This window comes from Anomaloglossus baeobatrachus, chromosome 1 (genome assembly GCF_048569485.1).
Source record: "Anomaloglossus baeobatrachus isolate aAnoBae1 chromosome 1, aAnoBae1.hap1, whole genome shotgun sequence".
In the NCBI taxonomy this organism is placed as follows: Eukaryota; Metazoa; Chordata; class Amphibia; order Anura; family Aromobatidae; genus Anomaloglossus; species Anomaloglossus baeobatrachus.
In genome coordinates, this window is record NC_134353.1 from 373,034,680 (window position 1) to 373,053,635 (window position 18,956).

Below are 18,956 nucleotides of genomic sequence, written 5' to 3' on the forward strand. Positions count from 1 at the left end.
AAGGCTAAGTTCACATTTCCGCTAAAATCTATCAGTCACAATCCGCTGCTCTTGTAAACAGCGGAATCCGTTTAGCGGATTCCACTGCTCCCATAGACTTGTATGAGCAGCGGATTGTGACTGATGATGCTGCGTTGCACCCTCCGCCCGACTGATCAGTCGTGGAACGACTGACCGCCGGGCGGGGGGAACGCAGCATGTAACGTTTTTTGAGCAGCGAGATCCGTCGGATTTCGCTGCGCATGCTCTCTGGCTCCCTGCACACGTCACCAGCTTTGGTTGGTTACCCGATATTTACCCTGGTTACGGTGCAAGGAGCCAGCGCTAAGCGGTGTAGGCCCGTAACCAAGGTAAATATCGGGTAACCAAGGTAAACATCGGGTGCTTTGCTGTTACCCGATATTTAGGCTGGTTACGTGTGCAGGGAGGCCGACACTTCCCCGCTCGGCCCCGCCCCCTCCCGCACTCCGCACATGTATGTACACACACACACACCTGTCCCCAGCCATGCAGACAAGCACTGACACCCTCGTCTGGCCCCGCCCCCTGCTCGGCTCCGCCCCCTCCCGCACTTTGCATGTGCACACACACACATACATACATACATACATACATACATACATACATACATACATGCACATACACACACTCACTCACAGATACACTCACCTGTCCCCAGCCATGCAGACCGCAGCACTTCTACTGACATCCTCAGCGCCTGGCCCCGCCCCCCGCTCGGCTCCGCCCCCTCCCGCACTTTGCATGTGCACACACATACACACATACACACATACACACATACACACATACACACATACACACATACACACATACACACATACACACATACACACATACACACATACACACATACACACATACACACATACACACATACATACATACATACATACATACATACATGCACATACACACACTCACTCACTCACAGATACACTCACCTGTCCCCAGCCATGCAGACCGCAGCACTTCCACTGACATCCTCAGCGCCTGGCTCCGCCCCCTCCCGCACTATACATACATACATACATGCATGCACATACACACACTCACTCACAGATACACTCACCTGTCCCCAGCCATGCAGACCGCAGCACTTCCACTGACATCCTCAGCGCCTGGCCCCGCCCCCCGCTCGGCTCCGCCCCCTCCCGCACTTTGTATGTGCACACACATACATACATACATGCATGCATGCATGCATGCATGCATGCATGCATACATACATACATACATACATACATACATACATGCACATACACACACTCACTCACTCACAGATACACTCACCTGTCCCCAGCCATGCAGACCGCAGCACTTCCACTGACATCCTCAGCGCCTGGCCCCGCCCCCTCCCGCACTTTGCATGTATACATACATACATACATACATACATACATACATACATACATACATACATACATACATACATACATACATACATACATACATACATACACTCACTCACAGATACACTCACCTGTCCCCAGCCATGCAGACCGCAGCACTTCCACTGACATCCTCAGCGCCTGGCCCCGCCCCCCGCTCGGCTCTGCCCCAGAACTCCGCCCCCCGCACACAACGGAATCCGACAAAGAATTCTGTAGTTTGTCATCCGTTGTACAGCGTTGAACAGCGCATCAGTCACATGCGTCAAGCGACGCATGTGACTGATACAAATCAACGGAAATGTGAACTTAGCCTAAGCAGTTTTTGTTCCCATTATTTATTTTGAAAAGTATCTTAATCATATTTTTAAATAAAATTCATTTTATTAGGAAAATACTTATCATATGGTGTTTTGACTCTTGTAGGCAACTTCATGCCTGTTGTTCATGAGAGCCTTTTTCAAATTTTTGTGTGTGTGTGTGTTTTTTTTTTTTTTTTTTTTTTTTTTTTTTTATAAGGGTTTATGATTAATCATTTCTCTTAATATGTAAACAAGCTGTTAAAATGTATGGGTGTTTTGACATGTACCGACTGACAGTTTTCTCTCCTAAACTACATGTCTTATACTGCCAATGCACCCCTTCCTTTACAATATGCTCTGTAGCATCTTCCCAGGAAGATTTTTGTCCGACTCATGGCTCGTAACAGGTTATTTACATATTAATTTAAAAATGTGGATTTTTCTGGAGTATAACATCAGATTGCATATCTCCAGGTATCACTTTTCAGCTTCCCATGGCCTACATGCCCATATAAACTGGTTGGGGGGGTTGATCGTGCTGATTCCCTTGAAGTTGGTTGAATGGAAAAAGCAGCTGGACAGTAGCCATCACAATATGCGATATTAACCAAATATCTAAGAATTAAACCTTTTAAATACACTGATCCATAAAATGAGCATCCAGTGCCTGTCACTTCCTCTTCTTAGGCTATGCTGGCTGTAAAGAAATGGTGTGAGGCAATTTGCTGGACCCGTAGAGTGGCCACACCAGTGATCTGAGGGCTCCCATCTCTTGCAATGAAATATAATAATGAGACTAGGCACTCCAAGAGTAGATATACAGTAATTAGTTGATTTATTCTTTACAGCCAACAGTTCATAACTAGATCAAAAGACATTTCGGTGAAAACTTCAACCTTCGTCAGTAGGTTCCTACTGACGAAGGTTGGTGTTTTGACCGAAATGTCTTTTGATCTAGTTGTGAACTGTTGGCTGTAAAGAATAAATCAACTAATTACTGTATATCTACTCTTGGAGTCCCTAGTCTCATCTTGTTACGGAGTTGGACCCTACTGGTGCACCCATTCCCACAGAAGTGCCATGTCCTTAGTCTATTGCAATGAAATGTGTCTTGCTTACCATCGTCCTTGGCCTAATTAAGAGAAGCTGGGGATGCCGTCATGGGAGAGGTGGTTCGCAGGGCTCTGTTGGCCACAGATTACTGGTGTGGCCACTGTACAGAGTCCACCAGATCGCCTCACACCATCTCTGTTGGCTATGTATATTTAATCTAAAGATTTATATATAATTGAAATACCGATTTACAATAGAATCGATCAACAATCTAACATGACTGAAGATGGTTGTAGGATAGTCAATAAGCATTCAACTTTTTCCTATGGAGCACCAAATGCTGGCTCAATGTAAGGTAATCAAGAGGTTTTCTAAATCTAGACAAATGAGATTAGCTGGTCTTAAAATGAACCATCTTGATAAATTTGATTCACGCTGGATTATAAATTTGGTGCACCTTTTACCCCAAGCTTAATTACTCCTAAAACCTGGACAGCACTTTATAGGAATGAAGGTATCAACAGAACATCATGGTCCAGACAGCACATATAAAGATTAATGAATACAATTTTAAAGGGATTGTCCAAAATAATGAAAATGCAACAAACGTGAAAGTCTAATACAATTGCCCGGCTAGCTCAGAGTTCAGGGCCTCAACCCCCAATGCCTCTGTTTGCATTGGCTGCAGACGTCACGACCTGGGTAGCCCATGTGGTTACTGAAGTCATTGACTGGCTGCAGAAGTGTACGGCCCTAGAACGATAACCAACAATATCCTGCAGATATTACATAGTGTAAACAGGCTGTGATGTGAGCAGCCAATGTAAATAAAAGCATCCTGAGCCTAAAGGGGTATTCCCATCTCAGTCTATCCCAATATGTAGTAGGAACAATGGCAAATGCCTACAATTGGAAATACAGCATAGTTCTCTTGATTCACTAATTAGAGGTAGTTTTTTATTGATCAAGAAAACTATACTACATTCCTTTTGTCTCTTACCTCATGTGCAGGCATTGCAGTAGCTTGGGTATCCATGGTTCTGACCACTCATAGTAAGTTAGTTGCTTGTGGTTGTAACCATGGATGGCTGCAATGCCCTGCACATGAGGTAAGTGACATAGCGAATCAAGAAAACGTTAGTGCATTTCTAATTGGAGATCGTCATCACAAATTTTCCTTTCTTTGTCGCTCTATTGGGAGACCCAGACAATTGGGTGTATAGGCTATGCCTCCGGAGGCCGCACAAAGTATTACACTCAAAAGTGTAAAGCCCCTCCCCTTCTGCCTATACACCCCCCGTGCTCCCACGGGCTCCTCAGTTTTTTGCTTTGTGCGAAGGAGGTCAGACGCACAGCACAGCTCCACAGATTAGTCAGCAGCAGCTGCTGACTGTGTCGGTTGGAAGAAAAGTGGGCCCATATAGGGCCCCCAGCATGCTCCCTTCTCACCCCACTCTTGTCGGCGGTGTTGTTAAGGTTGAGGTATCCATTGCGGGTACGGAGGCTGGAGCCCACATGCTGCTTTCCTTCCCCATCCCCCTCAGGGCTCTGGGTGAAGTGGGATCCTATCGGTCTCCAGGCACTGAGACCGTGCTTCATCCACAACTCCTGTGGAGCCTGCTGGATAGGAGCCGGGTACCGTTCAGGGACATGGCCCTGCTACGTGAAGGTACTCTGTATCCCTGTGGGGACCGCGCACGGCAACACCTCAGCTTTGCTGGGTGTGCTAGTGCACCGGGGGACCGGGTTAAACTGTGCCATTACACACTCAGCGTCGCTGAGTGTGTTTATATGTAGAGGCTACCGCGCTAACCGCCGCTGCCATGGGAAACTGCGGCGCGGCTGGGACTTGTAGTTCGCCGGGGACTTCGGCGTTGGCCGCGCTTTTACGGCGGCCACGCTTATACTCGAGTCCCCGGCTTGGCTTGCGGCCTAGTTTTACTTTCTCCCGCCCTCAGCCCTGACAGGCAGGGGAAGGGCGGGACGCTGCATGGAAGAGCAGCACTGAGGGCTGGAGTATGATTTCCATACTCCACCCCCCTCACGGTGCACAGTGTGAGCACCTCGGCTACGCCCACGGCTCCCTCCTCTCGTCAGGACGCCGCAGCCATTTCCTGTCAGCTCCTACGACGCTGCAGAGAGGGACAAACCCTGAGAGACCCAGACACTGTCTCTGGTGGCCTCATAACCGCTTTAGGCGGCTGGTAAGCAGCACCTGTGGTGCTAGCCTCATGGTGCTGTAGTGTACTGATACATTATCTGTTTTTACTATATATTTTACACTGTATGAGCACAGTTCATTCTGGCTATATACCCTAGTGTGTTACTCAGGGAAAACAATAGCATGGCGCCCACAAAAGGCAGGGGTGCCAAAAAACACAGGCTTATTATGCTGCCTGCGTCGCTTGTACGACCCAGCTGCCGGCAGGTTCCATTGACCCTCATTGTGTGCAATGTTCGGCCCCTGTGTCACTTCTTCAGCCAGGGCCTCTGCTAAGAGGGGCCCAGGGGGAGCCACCTGTTGACACTGTCCTAGTGACGGGGACGGAGTTTGCAAAACTCTCAGACTATGGCTAAGATACTAGAAGCCTTGCAGTCCAGGCCGGTATCTCAGCAAAGGGACTCTGTTGAATCATTGTTCCCTGACCCCCTCAGTTGGACCAACAATGTCCTCCCGGGGTATCTCATGCATCCCAGGCTGAGGGTTCTGACTTAGACCCCAGCCCCAGACCGACTAAGCGGGCTCGCTTAGAATTTCCCTCGACATCATATTGTTCAGGGTCTCAGCGGGGGGAATCTCTGGTTGATAATGCGGAGACAGCTGATCAGGATTCTGATCCTGAGGGCCCTCTCAATCTTAATACTCCAGACGGGGACGCCATACTGAACGTTCTTATTGCGTCCATCGATCAAATGCTGGATATTTCTCCCTCAGCTCCTCCGGCGGAGGAGTCAGCTTCTCTTACACCGAGTATGTTTCTAGACCACTCTGATTTCAGAGAGGCAGTCCAGAATCATCATGCTTGTCCAGATATGCGTTTTTTGTAAAGCGCCTTAAGGATACACGTTATCCTTTTCCCCCTGACGTGGTTAAAGGTTGGACTCCGTGTCCCAAAGTGGATCCTCCAATCTCCAGACTGGCGGCTAGATCCATACTTGCAGTGGACGAGGGGGCCTCGCTCAAGGATGCCACTGACAGGCAGATGGAGCTCTGGTTGAAATCCATCTATGAAGCTATCGGAGCTTCTTTTGCCCCAGCATTCGCAGCTGTATGGGCGCTACAAGCTATCTCAGCAGGTCAAGCACAAATTGAAGCCGCCACATGCACGGCCGCGCCACAAGTGGCATCCATTACCACCCAGACCTCGGCAATTGCGTCTTACGCTATTATTGCTGTCCTGGACTCTGCGAGCCGTACGGCGGTCGCGGCCGCCAATTCGGTGGTACTCCGCAGGGCCTTGTGGCTACGGGAATAGGAGGCAGATTCTGCTTCCAAAAAAGCGCTTAACCAGTTTGCCAATTTCTGGCGACAGGCTGTTTGGCGAGCGTCTGGATGAAATCATCAAACAATCCAAGGGAAAGGATACATCCTTACCCCAGTCCAAACAGGACATACCCCAACGGAGGAGAGGGCAGTCGAGGTTTTGGCCCTTTCAGGGCGCGGGCAGGTCCCAATTCTCCTCGTCCAAAAGGTCTCAGAAAGTACAAAGGAACTCTGATGCATGGCGGTCTAAGTCACGTCCTTAAAAGGCCACCGGAGGCGCCGCTAACAAAGCGGCTTCCTCATGACTTTCGACCTCCTCTAGTAGCATCCTCGGTCGGTGGCAGGCTTTCCCGCTTTTGCGACACCTGGCTGCCACAAATAAAAGACCGCTGGGTGAGAGACATTCTGTCTCACGGTTACAAGATAGAGTTCACCTCTCGTCCCCCGACTCGATTCTTCAGGTCATCCCCGCCTCACTAGCGAGCCGAGGCTCTTCGGCAGGCGCTGCGCACTCTGAAGGCAGAAGGAGTGGTGATCCCGGTTCCTCTTCAGCAACTGAGCCACGGTTTTTACTCCAACTTGTTTGTGGTCCCAAAGGAGGACGGCTCTTTCCGCCCGGTCCTGGACCTGAAACTGCTCAACAAACATGTAAAAACCAGACGGTTCAGGATGGAATCCCCCCGCTCCGTCATCGCCTCAATGTCCCAAGGAGATTTCCTTGCGTCGATCGATATCAAAGATGCTTATCTCCACGTACCGATTGCTCCAGAGCACCAGCGCTTCTTGCGCTTCGCCATAGGAAATGAACACCTGCAATTCGTGGCACGGCCGTTCGGCCTGGCAACAGCTCCACGGGTTTTTACCAAGGTTATGGCTACTGTAGTAGCGGTCCTCCACTCTCAGGGTCACTCGGTGATCCCGTACTTGGATACTGATCAAGGCACCCTCTCAAGAGGCATGCCAACGCAGCTTCGACGCTTCCCTGGAGACTCTCCAGGGTGTCGGGTGGATCATCAATTTTACAAAGTCAAATCTGACACCGGCCCAATCGCTGACATATCTTGGCATGGAGTTTCATACCCTCTCAGCGATAGTGAAGCTTCCGCTGATCAAGCAGTAGTCACTACAGAAAGGGGTACAATCTCTCCTTCAAGGCCAGTCACACCCCTTGAGGCGCCTCATGCACTTCCTGGGGAAGATGGTGGCAGCAATGGAGGCAGTCCCTTTCGCGCAGTTTCACCTGCGTCCCCTTCAATGGGACATCCTACGCAAATGGGACAGGAAGCCGACGTCCCTCGACAGGACCGTCTCCCTCTCTCAGGCGACCAAAGCTTCCCTTCGGTGGTGGCTTCTTCCCACTTCATTATCGAAGGGGATATCCTTCCTACCCCCATCCTGGGAAGTAGTCACGACAGACGCGAGTCTGTCAGGGTGGGGAGCGGTTTTTCTCCACCACAGGGCTCAGGGTACGTGGACCCAGCAAGAGTCCTCGCTTCAGATCAACGTTCTGGACATACGGGCAGTGTATCTTGCCCAGAAAGCGTTCCAGCAGTGGCTGGAGGGCAAGCAGATCCGAATTCAGTCGGACAATTCCACAGCGGTGGCATACTTCAACCACCAAGGCGACACACGCAGCCGGCAAGCCTTCCAGGAAGTCCGGCGGATTTTGATGTGGGTGGAAGCCACGGCATCCACCATATCCGCAGTTCACATCCCAGGCGTGGAAAACTGGGAAGCAGATTATTTCAGTTGCCAGGGCATGGACGCAGGGGAATGGTCCCTTCACCCGGACGTGTTTCAGGAGATCTGTTGCTGCTGGGGGGTGCCGGACGTCGACCTCATGGCGTCCCGGCACAACAACAAGGTACCAATGTTCATGGCACGGTCTCAAGATCCCAGAGCTCTGGCGGCAGACGCCTTAGTTCAGGATTGGTCGCAGTTTCAGCTCCCTTATGCGTTTCCTCCGCTGGCACTGTTGCCCAGAGTGTTACGCAAGATCAGGACCGACTGCCGCCGCGCCATCCTCGTCGCTCCAGACTGGCCAAGGTGGTCGTGGTACCCGGATCTGGGGCATCTCACGGTCGGCCGACCGTGGACACTACCAGACCAAACAGACTTGCTATCTCGAGGGCCGTTTTTTTCCATCTGAATTCTGCGGCCCTCAACCTGACTGTGTGGCCATTGAGTCCTGGACCCTAGCGTCTTCAGGGTTATCTCAAGACGTCTTTGCCACTATGAGACAGGCTAGGAAACCAACGTCCGCCAAGATCTACCACAGGACGTGGAAAATTTTCCTGTCGTGGTGCTCTGCTCAGGGTTTTTTCTCCCTGGCCTTTTGCCTTGCCCACTTTTCTGTCCTTCTTTCAATCTGGACTGGAAAAGGGTTTGTCGCTCGGCTCCCTTAAGGGACAAGTCTCAGCGCTCTCTGTGTTTTTCCAGAAGCGCCTAGCCAGACTTCCACAGGTACGCACGTTCCTGCAGGGGGTTTGTCATATCGTCCCTCCTTACAAGCGGCCGTTAGAACCCTGGGATCTAAACAGGGTTCTGATGGTTCTTCAGAAACCACCATTCGAGCCAATGAGAGATATTTCCCTCTCACAACTTTCGCAGAAAGTGGTTTTTCCTAGTAGCAGTCACTTCTCTTCGGAGAGTGACTGAGCTAGCAGCATTGTCGTGCAAAGCCCCTTTCCTGGTGTTTCACCAGGACAAGGTGGTTCTACGTCCGGTTCCGGATTTTCTCCCTAAGGTGGTATCCTCCTTTCATCTCAATCAGGATATCTCCTTGCCTTCTTTTTATCCTCATCCAGTTCACCAATGTGAAAAGGATTTGCACTTGTTAGATTTGGTGAGAGCACTCAGACTCTACATTTCTCGTACGGCGCCCCTGCGCCGCTCGGATGCACTCTTTGTCCTTGTCGCTGGCCAGCGTAAAGGGTCACAGGCTTCCAAATCAACCCTGGCTCGGTGGATCAAGGAGCCAATTATCGAAGCTTACCGTTCGGCTGGGCTTCCGGTTCCATCAGGGCTGAGGGCCCATTCTACCAGAGCCGTGGGCGCGTCCTGGGCTTTGAGGCACCAGGCTGCGGCTCAGCAGGTGTGTCAGGCGGCTACCTGGTCGAGCCTGCACACTTTCACGAAACACTATCAGGTGCATATCTATGCTTCGGCGGATGCCAGCCTAGGTAGACGAGTCCTTCAGGCGGCGGTTGCCCACCTGTAGGAAAGGGCCGTTTTACGGCTCTCTTACGAGGTATTATTTTACCCACCCAGGGACTGCTTTTGGACGTCCCAATTGTCTGGGTCTCCCAATAGAGCGACAAAGAAGGGAATTTTGTTTACTTACCGTAAATTCCTTTTCTTCTAGCTCTAATTGGGAGACCCAGCACCCGCCCCTGTTTTTTTGTGTACACATGTTGTTCATGTTGAATGGTTTCAGTTCTCCGATATTCCTTCGGATTGAAGTTACTTTAAACCAGTTTATAATTATTTTTCCTCCTTCTTGCTTTTGCACCAAAACTGAGGAGCCCGTGGGAGCACGGGGGGTGTATAGGCAGAAGGGGAGGGGCTTAACACTTTTGAGTGTAATACTTTGTGCGGCCTCCGGAGGCATAGCCTATACACCCAATTGTCTGGGTCTCCCAATTAGAGCTAGAAGAAAAGGAATTTACGGTAAGTAAACAAAATTCCCTTCTTTTTATCATTATTAAAAGAAATGTGCACACACAACATGGTCAGTTTATGAAATGTAGGCAATTGCCTTAGTGATTTTAGTTTTAATAATTTCTTAGAAAGAAGGGCCACACTAGTATTGTCAAAACGATAGTATTAACACAGTTGAAACCCTCACCTTTCTAAAAGATTGTGGATCTGTTAATCGCTAGGGGTCTGACTACTAGGCCCTCCACCTATCCAAGAATGGGGCTCCAGAGAACAGGGCTCAGACACTGGAAAGTCCTGTCTAAGGCCTGTTTCACACGTCAGGGAAAAAGACTGACGTTCTTGACTGACGTTCTTGACTGACGTTCTTGACTGACGTTCTTGACTGACGTTCTTGACTGACGTTCTTGACTGACGTTCTTGACTGACGTTCTTGACTGACGTTCTTGACTGACGTTCTTGACTGACGTTCTTGACTGACGTTCTTGACTGACGTGTAAAACGTGCACATGTCCCTCCATGTTCCGTGATTCACGGCACACGTGGGTTGTCCATGTGCATTCCGTGATTGCAAATGGACATTACTCACCTGCCTTCGCTCCTGCTGTCCATGGTGCTGAACTCCTCGGCTCTGCAGCGTCCACCCACTGCGCTCTGTAGCTACTTCCGGGTCTGCTGTTTCTGCTTTCATGAATATTCATGAGCCGGGCAGGAGCTGCAGAGCGGAGTCTACACAGCAAATCGCTGGAAAGGTGAGTTGAAAATGTATGTTTGATATGTCAGTTTTTCTGGTACATGTTTCACGGATCACACCATAGTGTGGTCCGTGGGTCATCAGTGATGCCAGGAAAAAACTGACTTGTCTCCGTGCAGAATCACGGACACGGAGACACGTTCACTTTTTTTTTTTCTTTTTTTTTCACTGATGTGTGAGCAGACCCATTGTGTATGTGTCTGCGTAGGTCAGTGATTCTGGTACGTATAAAAAAAAAGCACATGCGTACTAGAATCACTGACGTGTGAAGGGGGCCTTAAATGGCACAGAGGTGCACATGCTTGACCTCCACTCATTGTATATAGAACTGCTGAAGACGTTGCCAGTAGACCCATAGACAATGAATGACGAGGGTGTTGAGCATGCACACTTCCACTCCATTCAGGGCTGGGCTCTGCAGTGCCAGTTCTCAGGATGACTATTGCTCCCAGTGCTTGTACCCACGAAGTTGATAACTTTCAATGATCATGGAACATAATAGGAAGTTCACTGTCAAATATCCAAACCTTCCAGGTCCTGTGGCAATGGTGTGGTTTTTTTTTTTATTTTTGTTTTTTTTTTTTTTATACATAATATATGTGGTGTGTTCTGAGACAAATTTTAACTCTAAAAATAGTGGAAATAAAAGCAGTATCGTGCAAACTACTCACATTTCGGATTGTTACTTTTTTATTCTTTGAAGGGAACCAGTGACCAGGGTTTTTTTGTTTGCTGAACAGTTCTGAGAACAGTATTATATAGTGGCAGAGACCCTGATTCCAATCATGTATTAATTACTGGGCTGCATGCTGTCATTTTGTAGCAGATAAAAGTAATTTCATAAAACATAGCAGTTCTGACTGCTGAGCTCTGTATAACCCACCCACTGATTGGCAGAGTTTTCCCATGTACATAGAAAGCTGCTAGTTGGTGATGGGAGGCAGGTTGTATAAAACTCACGAATATGGAGGACTATATGGCAGGAGGTTTACTAGTGCTGTAGTGATAATCCCCTGCTCATAAAACACTGTTTTTTTTTGTTATATTTTTATCAAAATTACGCCAAGCTTTATGCTGCTGTGGAAAACCCTGGTGACAGATTCCCTTTAAACTTTGCTATTCTAACCATACTTAAAGTAAGGATGACATGCTCAGTCCTCTAAAGCAGGCTTTACACGCTACAACAAATCTAACGATGTGTCGGCGGGGTCATGTCGTAAGTGACGCACATCCGGCATCGTTAGTGGTGTTGTAGCGTGTGACAGCTACGTGCGATTATGATTGAACGTAAAACCGTTCATCGCATACACGACGTTAATTTACTTTTAAAATTGCACTTCGGGTTGTTCAATGTTCCCGAGATACCACCTATCACGGTGTGACACCCCGGGAACGATTAACAGATCTAACCTGCGTCCCGCGGCTCCTGCCTGCAATGGGGAGGGAAGGAGGTGGGCGGGATGTTTACGTCCCGCTCATATCCGCTTCTGTTGGCCGCCTGCCGTGTGACAACGCTGAACGTCCCTCCCACTCCAGGAAGTGGATGTTCGCCGCCCACATTGAGGTCGTATGGAAGGGTAAGTACGTGTGACGGCAAATAATCGTTTGTGTGACACGGTCAACAAATTGAACGTGTCGCACATACGATGGGGGCGGGTACGATCGCATACGATATCGTATGCTAAATTGTAAGGTGTAAAGCAGCCTTTAGGCTGCACATCAACATGTGCTGGGGACGTGATTTTTGGCACATACGAATAGAAGTATTACAGGTTCTCCTCCTGCATGTTAGTGCCGCCTTTCCCAGACTGCACACACCTAATGGTTGTTAATAAGAGCATTTCATTAGGTGTATTTGACAATGGGAGGAGACTGAACTGGTCTGATCAGACTCCTCAATCTGCAACCATTTTCTGCCCAGGAGTTCTGTGCAGTATGAAGACTACACTAACCAGCACCAGAGAACCTTATACTTCTAGGTTAGTAGGTACCATCCAATCTTGTCCCCAACACCACTGATAACATAAAGGTAATCCCCTTAACATAAGCATGCTGCAAAAGGATAATACAGGTGTACGGCTGGTTTTCATGTCAATATATACAAGTGCATCTCAATAAATTAGAATGTCATCAAAAAGTTAATTTATTTCAGTAATTCAATAAAAAAGGAAACACACATATATATAGTCATTACACAGAGTAATTTATTTCAAGCATTTATTTCTGTTAATGTTGATGATTATTATGGCTTACAGCCAATGAAAACCCAAAAGTAATTATCTCAAAGTTAGAATATTATAAAAGACCAACTAAAAAATATTAAACTCAGATATGCTGGCGCCTACTGAAAAGTCTGTACAGTAAATGGACTCAATCCTTGATCGGGGCGGCTCCTTTTTCATGAATTACTGCATCTATGCGGCGTGGCATGGAGGTGATCAGCCTGTGGCACTGCTGAGGTGTTATGGAAGCCCAGGTTGCTTTGATAGAAGCATTCAGCTCATCTGCATTGTTGGCTCTGGTATCTATAATCTTCCTCTTGACAATACTCCATAGATTCTCTATGGGGTTTAGATCAGGCGAGTTTGATGGCCAATCAAGCACAGTGATATTGTAGTTAGTAAACTAGGTATTGGTACTTTTGACAGTGTGGACAAGTGCCAAGTCCTGCTGGAAAGTTAAATTTCCATCTCCGACAAGCTTGTCGGCAGAAGGAATAATGAAGTGCTCTAAAATTTCCTGGTAGACAGCTGCGCTGACTTTGGTCTTGATAAAACACAGTGGACCTACACCAGCAGATGACATGGCTCCCCAAACAATCACTGATTGTGGAAACTTCACACTAGACCTCAAGCAGCTTGGATTGTGGCCTCTCCACTCTTCCACCAGACTCTGAGACCTCTATTTCCAAATGAAATGCAAAATTCACTTTCATCTGAAAACACCTTGGACTAATGAGCAACAGTCCAGTTTTTTGTTTTTTTTTTTTTTTTTTTTTTTCCTCCTTTGCCCAGGTAAGATGCTTCTGGTGTTGTCTATTGGTCATGAGTCGCTTGACACATGGAATGCGACACTTGTAGCCCATGTCCTGGATACGTCTGTGTGCGTTGGCTCTTGAAGCACTGACTCCAGCAGCAGTCCACTCCTTGTGACTTTTCCCCAAATTTTTGAATGGCCTTTTCTTAACAATCCTATCAAGGCTGCGGTTATCCCTGTTGCTTGTGCACCTTTTTCTACCACACTTTTTCCTTCCACTAAACTGTCCATTAATATGCTTGGATACAGCACTTTGTGAATAGCCAGCCTTCGACCTTTTGTGAATTGCCCTCCTTGTGGAGTGTCAATGACTGCCTTCTGGACATGTCAAATCAGCAGTCTTCTCTCATGATTGTGTAGCTTACTGAACCAGACTAAGGGACCATTTTAAATGCTTAGGAAGCCTTTGCAGGTGTTTTGTGGTAATCTATATTTTTTTATTACTTTTGGGTTTTCATTGGCTGCAAGCCATAATCAACATTACCAAAAATAAACACTTGAAATAGATATAATGACTCTATATAATATATAAATTTCCCTTTTTTTTTTTTTTTTTTTTTTTTCAATGAATTACTGAAATTAACTTTTTGATATTCTAAGTTGAGTTACACCCGCTAATCTTTAAAAGGGGTTTCATCTGAGCCTTGCCTGTGCTGTAATTCTTGCATACCCCTTTTCACATGTAAAGCACCATGGAATAAATGGTGCTATAATGATAGGAGTCTGGGATCAGCATCCTGCAGGACTCCAGCTGTTGGAAAACTACAACATCCAGCTTGCCACGACTGACTTAGGGTATGTGCGCACGTTGCTTTTTACCTGCTTTTTACCTGCTTTTTACCTGCTTTTTACCTGCTTTTTACCTGCTTTTTACCTGCTTTTTACCTGCTTTTTACCTGCTTTTTACCTGCTTTTTACCTGCTTTTTACCTGCTTTTTACCTGCTTTTTACCTGCTTTTTACCTGCTTTTTACCTGCTTTTTACCTGCTTTTTACCTGCTTTTTACCTGCTTTTTACCTGCTTTTTACCTGCTTTTTACCTGCTTTTTACCTGCTTTTTACCTGCTTTTTACCTGCTTTTTACCTGCTTTTTACCTGCTTTTTTGCTGCTTTTTCTTCTGCGCTGTTTAATGCCAAAATGGATGTGTTCTTCTATTCAAGCAAAGTCTATGGGAAGTTGGGTTTCTTGTTCACACTATGTTGTTCAAAATGCTGCCTTTTTGTGGCAGAACTTTGGTCAAAAACTCAGCTTTGCAGTGCAAAACCCAAATGGCAAAAACAATTGACATGTTGCTTCTTTGAAAAGCTGAGTTTTTGACCAAAGTTCTGCCACAAAAAGGCAGCATTTTGAACAACATAGTGTGAACAAGAAACCCAAATTCCCATAGACTTTGCTTGAATAGAAGAACACATCCATTTTGGCATTAAACAGCGCAGAAGTAAAAGCAGCAAAAAAGCAGGTAAAAAGCAGGTAAAAAGCAACGTGCGCACATACCCTAAAACTGTAGTTTTGTCATGATAGGCTGAAGTTGTAGTCTCAAAATACAAGGGCTGCTGACCCCCTGGCCTAGCCCATATAGCATCTCTCAAAATTGCCACATGGCTGGATATTCATTTTGAAAGGCTTCTCTTCTTTCTCCGCTTTTTTTTTTTTTTTTTAAATTTGTGTATGTTTCAAACCTTCGCCTCCTACAAGCCTTAGTCACGTTATAGAGCAATGGTTAGCATTACAAGAAGTGGTCATATAAAATATTGAGACAATTATATTAGATTTAACTTGACATGTTCCGTTTTTTTTGTTTTTTTTTTTTTGTTTGTTTTAGAAACACAATGATTCTCTACAGGATACAGCCATGGGTGCACTATTCAACCTTGTCTGTGACATGTACACTGTAAGTATTGTCAGACCTCCCATACCAATGCTATAGTACAGATCATGTACCACCCTTCTACAGAGCATGGCATAAATTAGTTCATATCACTGTAATGGGAACCAAAGAGTGGATACATGGTGCCCAGTCCACGAGCAGAATGTTTCATGCTCTTGCTGTATGTCTCACTCCAAAACACAGCAGAAATTCAAAGAAAAATCTACTTTTAATAGCCTGCGAGGCCCAATCTACACTGGGGACTACTGGTAGTTGGACAGACCGGTTCCCAGTGGATTCTTCCCGCCTGCTGCCAATGACTGACCAGTCTGTACCCATACACGCATGCTAGGAGAACCCGGTCACTCCAGAGCAGTGGGTGGAGAGAAGCGGCCAGGGAACTGCCTGTTAGACTAGTCTCTGGCTTGGTGTGTGTGTGTGTGTGTGTGTGTGTGTGTGTGTGTGTGTGTGTGTGTGTGTAAAACATGGAGAATGAGAGGGTTGTGGACAACCCCTTTAATCATTCAGATTTGGCTACCAATCGATGACTGCAACATTTAAAGTACACCGTTGCCAATGCATGAATTCCCATCATCCTCCCCTACCACTGCAGCAGAGCTGGTGGTAACAAATAGCTGCCATCTTCATCCCCTTGTGGAGAGAGAATGCTTCATCATTTGGCACTTATCTCTAACTGCTTAATTGGGAACCTGTTGTATATTGAGAGGACGCTGAGCAGAATGGTAAACTGAATCTTTTCCAAAATGAGTCCAGTGGGCAGTCCTACTAGTGATTCACAACCATCTCTGCATACAATCGTACAGGGAAGACTGTCAATCATTGAATAGGACATCCCACTGGACTCATGTATACAAACACCTGGGATATGAATGAGTAAAATTTTAAGTGATTTTTGCTCCTGGCTTTTAGTTCACTTAACATGATTGCTGCTTATGAAATGTAATGGATGCCTGTGTTTTTTGTTTTGGAAACCAGGGGATGAAACCACAAGCTTGTCAGAAGGCAGTAGTTACTCCATTAAAGAAGGATTCTGTTTGTTTCCACTGAATGAGTTGGCAAAGTACTACAAGAATTCTCTGACGTGTTAAATGCATTCTTAAGTGACAGTATATAGATAATAATAAAAATGTGTTTGGTTTTTTTTTTTACACACTTGCTTGTCATTTATGTAAATTTGGTATGGGAGCCTTCTGAGAACGGTATGAAATTTTATTTTCAGGCTGGGGTTATATGGCGACACCTGTTGCGTGCCCAATGTTTGATAGGTGATGCTGCCACCTTGCATTGTGGCACTGTTAGTACTGCGAACTACTACAAGCAAGAAGTCCCACCGCACTGGAGTTTTCATTTTAGACTTGTTGCACTACGCCACTCCTTTTGTATTGTGCTGCAATGAAGCAGTGACACCTAGTGAACTTTAAGCATGCGATGGGTGTTATGGCTAAAGGCGCTGTGTAGCCCCAACCTAAGGCCTAGGACACATGGCGAGGAAAAACGGAGCGAGTGGCATGCGATAAAAATCGCACTCCACTCGGACCAATATTACTCTATATGGGGCAGCACCCGTGAGTGATTTATTTTCTCAGCCCTAATCAGACAGAGAAAACAATGGCAGCATGTTGTGGGTGTAATGTGATCCTTGTTTCTCTTGTACCCATTCAAGTCGGTGTAATGCGAGTTTAGTGCAAAACTTGCATCAGCCAGCGACAGGAGAGACTGAGATAAATCCCTCCCTCTCCTCCTCAGCTCCGACCCTCCCCTCTGCATCACTGGCCCACCCCTCCGCAACTGTGGTCTTAATCGGACCTCAGTCGCAATGACACTCGACTGCCGCTGTGCTGCCAGCGTGAGCCGAGTGTCCTGCAAGGATTGCAGTAATCACTGTGTGGCATCGGCCTAATGGTGACACTGGCAAATAGTAATGGTTCCAAATACATCTATAGCTTAGATTAGGTCCAGCAGGCTGGTAAACATGGTAGCCAACTGACAGAATATGCTGCAGAGCAAAAATAATGGCCTTTTAGCTAAAACCAGACTTGGAGGGCCTTGATTATCCTCCCAGAATCCTTCCTTTCGCTGACTGCAGGTCTTCTAAGACACAAGTCCCCTATTTCTTGGTGGTTGCTGACATCGATGTCCAGTGTCGGAGGAAAGGGCTGAGCAATGGTACAGAATCTGGGAATGGGGATAACTGCACAAATTGCCTATGACATGAATTCCCACACTGCAGATTTTGTTGCAACTGAAAGTATATTTCTGCTTAGCTGAGTGAGGATGTATCTGCTTAATGGGTCAGTTGCAGATCTTTCCACAACACAATCTGCAGCAAATATGCAACGTGTGAACATACCCGAAGGAGATCAGTGCATGGAGCAGGATTTGACTTTAATTTGGTTAGATTTGTATGGATTACATCCTATTGCAAACATGACATTTACAATAAAAATCCCACACAGATGATTCACTATAACAGAAGTCACTTTTACAAATTGGAATATCTTTGCACTGTGTAGATAAACTCTGGAAAATGTCATCTATGTCCTGTACTACACTACAGATTTGCTAGAAGCATAATCATGAAAGACAGTGTTCATTTTGCAGTACGCTCATCATATGGTAAAATGGCATCAAGAAATCCAGATGGATAATCAAATCCAAGAAAGAAAGGCAGTCAGGCTGTCTGTATGTAGTTAACCCTTATGGTTTGCTGGACCCTAAGTGAATGTTTTTTGCCATATTCCCACAAGTATGGCAGGTAGTTAACCTCCCGTTCTCACTAGCTTCCTAGCTCAGGCACCACTCATGAGATGTGACATCAACTACACGTGCCATTTCAAGGTTTTGGGGTCATGTGGCTTGTATTTTGGTGTGAATAGCTTAAAGGGAACCTGTCGCCATTTTTTATTTTGCCCTATAAGCTGCAGTCACCACCAGTGATATTTATTTTTATTTTTTTTAATCATACTCTCCTAAACCGGTTGCTGCGGTGGATGTGGCTCAGATGGATGTCTTCATCCTCCAGTGCCGCCTATGTCGTCCTTCTGAAGCCACGGTGTATGACACATCCGAAGTCATACACACTCACCGGCATTCAGGTCCTGAGTAGGCGCACTTTTATCTGCCCTGAGCTGGACAGATTAAAGTTATTGTAGTGCGCATGCGCGGGACCGTCGAGTGTGTATGATGTAGATGACTCATGCACACAGGCTTCAGAAGGAGGACTAAGATGGCCGAAAGAGGAGGTGCCAGCACCGGAAGACTGACATTCATCTGAGCCACACCCACCGCAGTGGTAAGGATGGTTGACATCGGGGAGATAACATCCAACACCGCAGAGACACAATCACGTGTTTCTCAACGCAGTGACACTAGA

At 46.8% G+C, this 18,956-nt stretch overlaps 1 protein-coding gene across 1 annotated transcript in view; it reads left to right on the forward strand.

The window, feature by feature from the left end:
- Positions 1 to 16,731, forward strand: part of IFI30 (IFI30 lysosomal thiol reductase) — a 31,450-nt gene extending 14,719 nt beyond the window's left edge. Inside the window, exons 6-7 of the mRNA XM_075337816.1 lie at positions 15,518 to 15,586; positions 16,559 to 16,731. Of these exons, the coding sequence (XP_075193931.1) occupies positions 15,518 to 15,586; positions 16,559 to 16,630 (141 nt within the window). The 3' untranslated portion in view covers positions 16,631 to 16,731. The remainder of the gene's footprint in view (positions 1 to 15,517; positions 15,587 to 16,558) is intronic.
- Positions 16,732 to 18,956: the final 2,225 nt, after the last annotated feature.